This window comes from Nerophis ophidion, linkage group LG21 (genome assembly GCF_033978795.1).
Source record: "Nerophis ophidion isolate RoL-2023_Sa linkage group LG21, RoL_Noph_v1.0, whole genome shotgun sequence".
NCBI lineage: Eukaryota > Metazoa > Chordata > Actinopteri > Syngnathiformes > Syngnathidae > Nerophis > Nerophis ophidion.
The window spans coordinates 38,920,133-38,929,830 of record NC_084631.1 but is presented as its reverse complement, the minus strand read 5'-3'; the positions used below and the strand labels follow the sequence as shown (position 1 = coordinate 38,929,830).

The window sequence follows — 9,698 nt, the reverse complement described above, 5'->3', positions numbered from 1 at the left end:
TTGAGGAAATATTCTAATTTTTTGAGATAGGATTATTGAGTTTTCTTAAACTGTATGCCATAATCAGCAATATTGAAATAATAAAAGGCTTGCAATATTTCAGTTGATGTGTAAATGAATCCAGAATGTATGACATTTTCATGTTTTTAGTTGCATTCCCGAAAATAAAGGACTTTATCACAATATTCTAATTTTCTGAGACAGTCCTGTAGTCTTAGACTTCCTTTTTATTGTCATTCAAATTTGAACTTTACAGTACAAAAAAGAACACAATTTTGTTGCATTAGCTCTTGGTAGTGCAGGATAAAAAAAGCAATAAGTTGCAGATATAAATAAATATATTACTGTACAGATAATATAATGCACTTTTTCATAAGCATCCATGTTTATGGATGTATGTTATATTGTCTTATTTATTCCAGCAATTTAATCCATTTTGAGGGGAGTTGAGGGGATAATTTAATTATGATGCGTTCAAGAGTCTTACGGCCTGAGGGAAGAAGCTGTTACAGAACCTGGAGGATCTGCTACGGAGGCTGCGGAATCTCTTCCTAGAATCCAGCAGTGAAAACTGTCCTTGGTAGGGGTGGGAGGAGTCTTTGCAGATTTTCAGAGCCCTGGTCAGGCAGCGGCTTTTTGCAATCTCTTGGATAGGAGGAAGAGGAGTCCTGATGATCTATATGGTGATATTGGAGAATACGTTCTCACGCAGTTGCTTTTAGCTGCTGGCATTACACTACATGCTCTTCTCACTCTTTCTTGTCTCTTGACGGAGATAGACACCTACATATATCCATACTTAAGAGTTTTTCCTCTCTATAGTCATATTTGAAATAGCTGGTTGTTTCCATTTGTACTCTATTTTTTCTTTATGTCATGTCCATGGTACACTGCAAGTTAACCTTGGCTTTAAGAATGTGAGTATGAAAGATACTCTTTTTCTTATCTCATCCTGTCTCAGGCTAAGTAGAACAATAGACATGTGTATTCGCTCTGAAGGGTGGGCGCTATTGGCATCTTGAAAAAGACAACACTTCCGTAATGTTTTCAGATCAACTTGACGACGCGATTTTAATGTGTTGTTTTTAGGTTGGTCTCTCTAAAGCTTTGGAATAAATTGCAAAATACCTATTCTGTTCTGGGTGATCATTTAAACTCAGTTTATGTGTCATCAAAAGAAATTGGGATGGACCAGTAACTTAAGTTCCCTTGGAGGAACATCTGGTCCAAACGCAACACTCTCCTCACAGAGACGTAAAACAAGCGCACCTTCTTACATACGTCACATACTGTCGTGTGAGTAACATGACGTTGCACATGACACGCCCTTGCAAAGCTGAGAGGTAGTGACATGGTAACATTAGCTGTGGCGCTAACGGTGCGATGCGAGTGGTAATACGAAAGAAAGAAGGTGCCAATCTGGTAACAAATGAAGGAAGAATTAATTCCCAAGAAAAACAGCAGGGGGTGCATCGTCTGGCTTCAAGCGGGAAGATGTTGAAATGACAACCGTAATATGTTAAGTATGCGGAAAAAGCGTTGCTACAAAAACTGGCAGCACTGCTAACGTAGCATCATTTGAAAAGTCACCCGCTAGAGAATGATGAGTGCTTGAAACTCTGCATGTCAACATCTGGGAGGGTGCCCCACCAACAAAATGCCAAAGCAACCATTTCCAGATCAACACAGTATGAAAGAATTGTCAACAACAGAAGGAGATAACGTCCGTAGGAACCTACCACATAGTGAAGGGCATACACCATTTTATTTTCTATTATGCAGCTCATTTTTATTTGACACTTATTGAAATATCTTGTGTGACATCATGCACAGAAGTGCACTTTATTTGTTTTAAACTATTGTAGTGGTGTTCTGTACAAAAAGTGCACTTTAATTTAGTGTTGTTTTGATATGTCATCTTAGTGACATCATGCACAAAAGTGCACTCATAGCTTGTTTTAAAATATCTCTGCCAATCTTGCACTTTCTGTTTTGGAAATGACATGAATGTTTTTGTTTTTCTTGATATGTGACTATAATTGTGTGAAATTACACATTTTTCTTGTAAAAAAAATTGAACTTTTTGTCCTGAAAGAAATTACTTTTTCACATTATATTTGACTTTACTCATGTAAAATAACACTTCTATAGAAAAAGATTTAAAAAATGTCTTAAAATATTTTTCATTAAAATACTTTTACACACTTCCAGTGAAATTACAACTTTTTTCTCACAATAGAAAGTTTTTCTTCAAATTAATACATTTGACAAAAAACGTGTAAAATAAAATTTTCTTTTAAAATTACAACTTTTTTGGTACAAAAAATATGACTTTTTACAACGTTAAATATTTTATTCTTAAAATATTTTTCGTTAAAATATTTCTACAGAGTTCTTGTAAATCGACAACTTTTTTCTCACAATATTACGTTTTTCTACGAAATAAAAAAAACAACTTATCATAATAAATTTGAATGAAATCGTGTAAAATTACATATTTTCTTTCTGGACAAAGTATGACTTTTTTTGCAGCATATTTGACTTTAATCATGAACACTGCCATACTTTGTTCTTAAAATACTTTTTCGGAAAATATTTCTACACAATTCTTGTTAAAAAAAATCATTTTCTCACAATAGTGTTTTTCTGAAAAAAAAATACTTTTTCTTGATATGTGAATATAATTGTGTAAAATGACACATTTTTCTGGTAAAAAATTTTAACTTTTTGTCTGAAAAGAAATGACTTTTTTACATTATATTTGACTTTAATCATGTAAAATATACTTTTTTTCGAGAAACATTCCAAAATTGTTCTTAAGTTTTTCCTTAATATTTTTCATTAAAATATTTTTACACACATCCAGGGAAATTACAAGTTTTTTCTCACAATATTAACTTTTTGTTCAAAATAATAATACATTTGACAAAAATCCTGTAAAATTATTTTTTTGTACTTTGTACTGTTTTGTACAAAAACTTACTTTTTTTACACAATGTTAAATATTTTGTTCCTAAAATATTTTTTGTTTAAATATTTCTACACAGTTCTTGTAAATTGACAACTTTTTTCTCACAATATTAAGTTTTTCTTCAAAATAAAAAAACATCTTATAATTAATTTGACTAAAACTACATATTTTTTTGTAAAGTTACAACTTTTTTTCTGAAAAAAGTATGACTTTTTTCACAGCATATTTGACTTTAATCATGTACAATGCCATACTTTGTTCTTAAAACAATTTTTATGAAACTATTTCTACACAATTCTTGTAAAAAAACAACTTTTTTCTCACAATATAGTGTTTTTCTATAAAAAACAAACAAACTGTTTTCTTGATATATTTGACCATAATCATGTAAAATTACATGTTTTCTTGTAAAATTACGACTTTTTGTCTGAAAATAAATATGACTTTCACAATATATTTGACTTAAATCATGTAAAATAGCATTCTTTTTTTTTTTTAGGAGATAACATCCACAGGAAACTACCACATATCAAAGAAAATACACTATTTGATTTCCTATTATGCAGCTCATTTTTATTTGAAATATCTAGTGACATCATGCACAAAAGTCCACTTTTTTTTTTAACTATAGTAGTGGCATTCTGTACAAAAAGTGCACTTTAATTGAGTGTTGTTTTGATATGTCATCTTAGTGACATCATGCACAAAAGTGCACTTTATTTGTTTTAAACTATTGTAGTGGCATTCTGTACAAAAAGTGAACTTTAATTGAGTGTTGTTTTGATATGTCATCTTAGTGACATCATGCACAAAAGTGCACTCATAGCTTGTTTTAAAATGTCTCTGACAATCTTGCAATTTCTGTTTTGGAAATGACATGAATGTTTGTGCCACTGTGCCAAGAACTTTTTCATAAAATGGACTTGGTTGTGATTTCCCTCCATATATGAATGCAGTATGAAGAAGAATGTTTGAATGTAGACACATAGAATCATCATACTGCTGTGATTATATGCATCAAGTGTTCATTCTAGGCTAAGGCAAAATATGGAGATATATATGGTGTATCGTGACATGGCCTAAAAATATCGAAATACTAACAAAAGGCTGTATCGCCCAGCCTTATTTGTAGATCAATATATCATCCAGTCCTAATTTTTAGTCACAACGTGTCCAAAAAAAACTGTCAGCAATGTGAAGACAAGTGTGCTCCAGTTCCCTTTTTGCCAGTCACCCTATGATCTGAATTTTCCAACATCAAAAAGTGGCGCTTTTAAATCAGACTACACTTTTGGGGTACAGAAAAAAAAAAGGCATTTTCTGTGCATGGGATTCTCGAAATGGGGATTTGTCTTGGAAGTGTGAAAAGTTGCAGCATTTCCAAGCTGACGAGCAGCAGCAGCTTGACTTGCCAAACACCAACATTGTCTGGGGCTGCGTGACAAATCCTGCTCATCTGCAATTCCAAGCGAGTTGACAAATGAATGGCTGCGTTGTGTTTGGGGTCTCTGCTCCAGGAACATTAAATGTTGAAGTGAGAGGAACGCGGAGTAAAACTGATTGACATGACTCACATTGACCTGGTTGTGTGAATGCAAGAAAATATTCACACACATGCTTTTCTACACCAATATTTCTATTATTCTCCAAATTTTGGCACGCTCAACCTTCCAAATTTTCCACCCGATTCAAAGCGTTCCAACTTCAATCTGTTCAGCCTATTCGGGAATCGCAGCGCTTTCTCTTGTCATATTCCCAAAAATCCCAGATTTCCCAGAATTCCAGGTTTTCCGGGGACATTTTTCCCATTCAAAATGAAAAGGCCATTTTTCAAACTTCCACCATTTCCACATATTTCAACCTATTTACACTATTCCACCTTCGACATATTCCATCATCCTGGAAATTCAGACTACCCTTTTTCAAAGTTCCAAAAATTCCAGGATTTTCCAGAATTCCTGGTTTTCCTAAGCTCTATCTCCACCCCTTTTTCTGGGGACTACTCCTCCCACATTTTTCCACCTACATAAACATCAAACATTCTTTATAAATCGGATATATATATGGGGTTGAGATGACATATATATATATATATATATATATATATGTATATATATATATATATTAGAGGTGTAACAGTACGTGTATTTGTATTGAACCGTTTCGGTGCGGGCGTACCGAACAAGTTTGTGAGCAAAAGTCTTCACAAGCTGCTCTGCTTTCTGCCTCTGTCTCAGCACCCAGTATTGACCCACCCACACAACCATCTGATTGGTTACATACGAAGCCAATCAGCAGTGCGTATTCAGAGCGATGTAGTCAATGCTTCAACGTCAAGCAAAATAGTGTTTAGAAGGTGAGCATAACACAAGAGTACTCTCCCCAAATTATAAAAAACACTTCCCAGTCAAAACTATTACTAACATCACTATGAGCCCGCTGACCTTCTAGAAACTTAAACTGCAACTCAGCTCGCTCGCAGTTCTGGCTTGAGGTGAAGGCTAGTTAGCTTTTAACGTAATGTTAGCTCATTTTGCTGTGTGTGTGTGTGTGTGTGTGTGTGTGTGTGTGTGTGTGTGTGTGTGTGTGTGTGTGTGTATATATATAACATGTACTGTTTACATGTGTGTGTGTATACATATGTACTGTTTACATGTGTATATATATATTTACTGTTTGCATGTGTGTATATACATATATATGTATTGTTTACATGTGTGTGTATATATATGTACTGTTTACGTGTGTGTGTGTGTGTGTGTGTGTGTGTATATACAGCATGTGTACTGCTTACATGTGTGTGTATATATGTACTGTTTACATGTGTGTGTATATATATATATATATATATACACATGTACTGTTTACATGTGTGTGTATACATATGTACTGTTTACATGTGTATATATATATATATATACTGTTTGCATGTGTGTATATACATATATATGTATTGTTTACATGTGTGTGTATATATGTACTGTTTACATGTGTGTGTGTATATATGTACTGTTTACGTGTGTGTGTGTGTATATACAGTATGTGTACTGCTTACATGTGTGTGTATATATGTACTGTTTACATGTGTGTGTATATATATATATATATATATTGTTTACGTGTGTGTGTGTGTGTGTGTGTATATATATATATATATATATATATATATATATATACATATATACATGTACTGTTTACATGTGTGTGTGTGTGTGTGTGTGTGTGTATATATATATATATATATATATATATATATATATATATAAATGTTTCCCACACATTCATTTATTTGTGGCGGCCCGCCACAAAAGAATTACGTCCGCCACAAATGAAAAAAATACAAAAAATAAATAAATTAATTTAAAAAATGTTGTTTTTTTTCCTGTTTGTTTTTTTCCGGCTTTTGACTCGCTCGACCGCTCATAAAAGTAATGGGACTCTGTCTGTGAATGGAGCTTGTAGTTACATATTATATAAATATTATATAAATATGTGTATAAATATGAACATAAAGTGTTGTATTTATATTCCAACTCCGCGTTCTTCTTGGTCATCGCCGCTGCTGCCTCTCCCCCCATATACATTTTTTGTTATTTATTTACCAAATCTGTAAACAATGGCCTTATCCTTTTAACATTGGGAACACTATAATCATTCTGCTCACGTTAATCCACATTAAACTGCCTTAAGTTGTTGCTTTGATTAAATAAAATTACAAAACCTTTCTTCAACATATAAAAAGTGCAACATTAAACAGTTTCAAGTCAACTCATCATGCTTAATTTATTACAGCATTCGGGAAGCCTGTAGTTGACTTTTATTATGTAAATGTTATATTTGTATCAACATGTGATAGCAGGGACACTGCCATTCAAAACAAGGCTGCTGCATTACTAATGATTCATGTAACTATAACTGAAAAATAGTACAATAGCAACAGGAGTTCATGTAGAGTTTATGATGCACTTACATTATTATATACACTATCAGAGACAGAAACTCTTAATTTAACAATGTTTTTTGCTGCTTCAATACACTTCAATCAACACTGTCCGTAACACACACACACACGCCGCAAAATGAGCTAACGTTACCCTAAAAGCTAACTAGCCTTCACCTAAAGCCAGAACAGCGAGCGAGCTGAGCTGCAGTTTGTTTCTAGAAAGTCAACGGGCTCATAGTGATGTTTAGAAAGTATTTGACTAGGAAGTGTTTAGTACAATTTGGGAAGAGTCCGTTCCTCCCCTGCTAAACTCATATCTGCTCGATGCAAAAGCGCTGACTACATCACTCTGAATACGCACTGCTTGATTGGCTTTGTATGTAACCAATCAGGTGGTTGTGTGGGCGGGACAAAGCAGGGTGCTATGTTCAGACAGACACAGAGGCAGAACGGAGCGGAGCAGCTTGTTAAGACTTTAGGATAGGCGGCTACTTCATATGTTCGTGTGAAACTCGTTCGGTACTCCTCCGCACCGAACCGGAACCCCCGTACCGAAACGGTATATATATATATATATATATATATATATATATATATATATATATATATATATATATATATATATATATATATATATATATATATATATATATATATATATATATATATATATATATATATATATATATATATATATATATATATATATATATATATATATATATATATATATATATATATATATATATATATATATATATGGCTTCACGGTGGCAGAGGGGTTAGTGCGTCTGCCTCACAATACGAAGGTCCTGCAGTCCTGGGTTCAAATCCAGGCACGGGATCTTTCTGTGTGGAGTTTGCATGTTCTCCCCGTGAATGTGTGGGTTCCCTCCGGGTACTCCGGCTTCCTCCCACCTCCAAAGACATGCACCTGGGGATAGGTTGATTGGCAACACTAAATTGGCCCTAGTGTGTGAATGTTGTCTGTCTATCTGTGTTGGCCCTGCGATGAGGTGGCGACTTGTCCAGGGTGTACCCCGCCTTCCGCTCGATTGTAGCTGAGATAGGCGCCAGCTCCCCCCGCAACCCCAAAAGAGAATAAGCGGTAGAAAATGGATGGATGGATGGATGGATATATATATATATATATATATATATGTATATACATATATACACACACATGCAAGCAGTACATATATATACACACATACAGTACATATGCACACACACACACACACGCGCAGTCTGCTTTCAGCCCTCCCCTCGGCCAAATTTCATTTCAGCCCCATGCGGCGCCCTCGTCAAAAAAGTTAGGACACCCCTGGATTAAATGTTCATCTGTCACACCGCTAATGAAAACGTCTGCTGCGAAGTAAAACATGTCCTCCACAAAAATGTATTTGAGCTCCCTTTGAAGAAGTTGTGTGTTTTCTGTGCTGGCCCCTGTGTGCAGGCAGGGTGTAAGGTGTTGCACTTCTTCCACATGTACATGCTGGGATGTAATTACTTCTGGATGCTGTGTGAGGGCATCTACCTGCACACACTCATCGTGGTGGCCGTCTTTGCAGAGGAGCAGCATCTGCACTGGTACTACCTCCTGGGCTGGGGTGAGTCACCCCCATCTTTCACACACCATGCTGCTCTTCTACTTAATTCTCAAAAGTTGCCCACCTTCTCTAGGGCGGTGGTCAGAAACCTGCGGCTCTTTAGTGCCGCCCTAGTGGCTCCTGGGAGCGTTTTTAAAAAAAGGTTGAAAATGGAAAAAGATGGGGGGAAATGTTTTTTTTTTGTTTTAGTACAAACCCCGTTTCCATATGAGTTGGGAAATCGTGTTAGATGTAAATATAAACAGAATACAATGATTTGCAAATCCTTTTCAACCCATATTCAGTTGAATGCCCTACAAAGACAACATATTTGATGTTCAAACTGATTAACTTTTTTTTTTTTTGCAAATAATCATTAACTTTAGAATTTGATGCCAGCAACACCTGACAAAGAAGTTGGGAAAGGTGGCAATAAATACTGATAAAGTTGAGAAATGCTCATCAAACACTTATTTGGAACATCCCACAGGTGTGCAGGCTAATTGGGAACAGGTGGGTGCCATGATTGGGTATAAAAACAGCTTCCCAAAAACTGCTCAAAAGTCTTTCACAAGAAAGGATGGGGCGAGGTACACCCCTTTGTCCACAACTGCATGAGCAAATAGTCAAACAGTTTAAGAACAACGTTTCTCAAAGTGCAATTGCAAGACATTTAGGGATTTCAACATCTACGCTCCATAATATCATCAAAAGGTTCAGAGAATCTGGAGAAATCACTCCACGTAAGCGGCATGGCCAGAAACCAACATTGAATGACCGTGACCTTCCATCCCTCAGACGGCACTGTATCAAAAACCAAAATCAATCTCAAAAGGATATCACCACATGGGCTCAGGAACACTTCAGAAAACCACTGTCACTAAATACAGTTGGTCGCTACATCTGTAAGTGCAAGTTAAAGCTCTACGATGCAAAGCGAAAGCCATTTATCAACAACATCCAGAAACTCCGACAGCTTCTCTGGGCCCGAGATCATCTAAGATGGACTGATGCAAAGTGGAAAAGTTTGCTGTGGTCTGACGAGTCCACATTTCAAATTGTTTTTGAAAATATTCAATATCGTGTCATCCAGACCAAAGGGGAAGCGAACCATCCAGACTGTTATCGACGCAAAGTTGAAAAGCCAGCATCTGTGATGGTATGGGGGAGTATTAGTGCCCAAGGCATGGGTAAC

The 9,698-nt window shown here is 35.6% G+C and overlaps 1 protein-coding gene and 1 long non-coding RNA gene across 2 annotated transcripts in view; one reads left to right on the top strand and one right to left on the bottom strand.

The window, feature by feature from the left end:
• Positions 1 to 9,698, bottom strand: part of LOC133540086 (uncharacterized) — a 250,771-nt gene that overhangs the window by 180,971 nt on the left and 60,102 nt on the right. The window lies entirely within an intron of this gene.
• The window catches only part of calcr (calcitonin receptor), a 205,479-nt gene that overhangs the window by 165,816 nt on the left and 29,965 nt on the right, over positions 1 to 9,698 (top strand). The window contains exon 17 of the mRNA XM_061882575.1: positions 8,371 to 8,524. Within this exon, the coding sequence (XP_061738559.1) occupies positions 8,371 to 8,524 (154 nt within the window). The remainder of the gene's footprint in view (positions 1 to 8,370; positions 8,525 to 9,698) is intronic.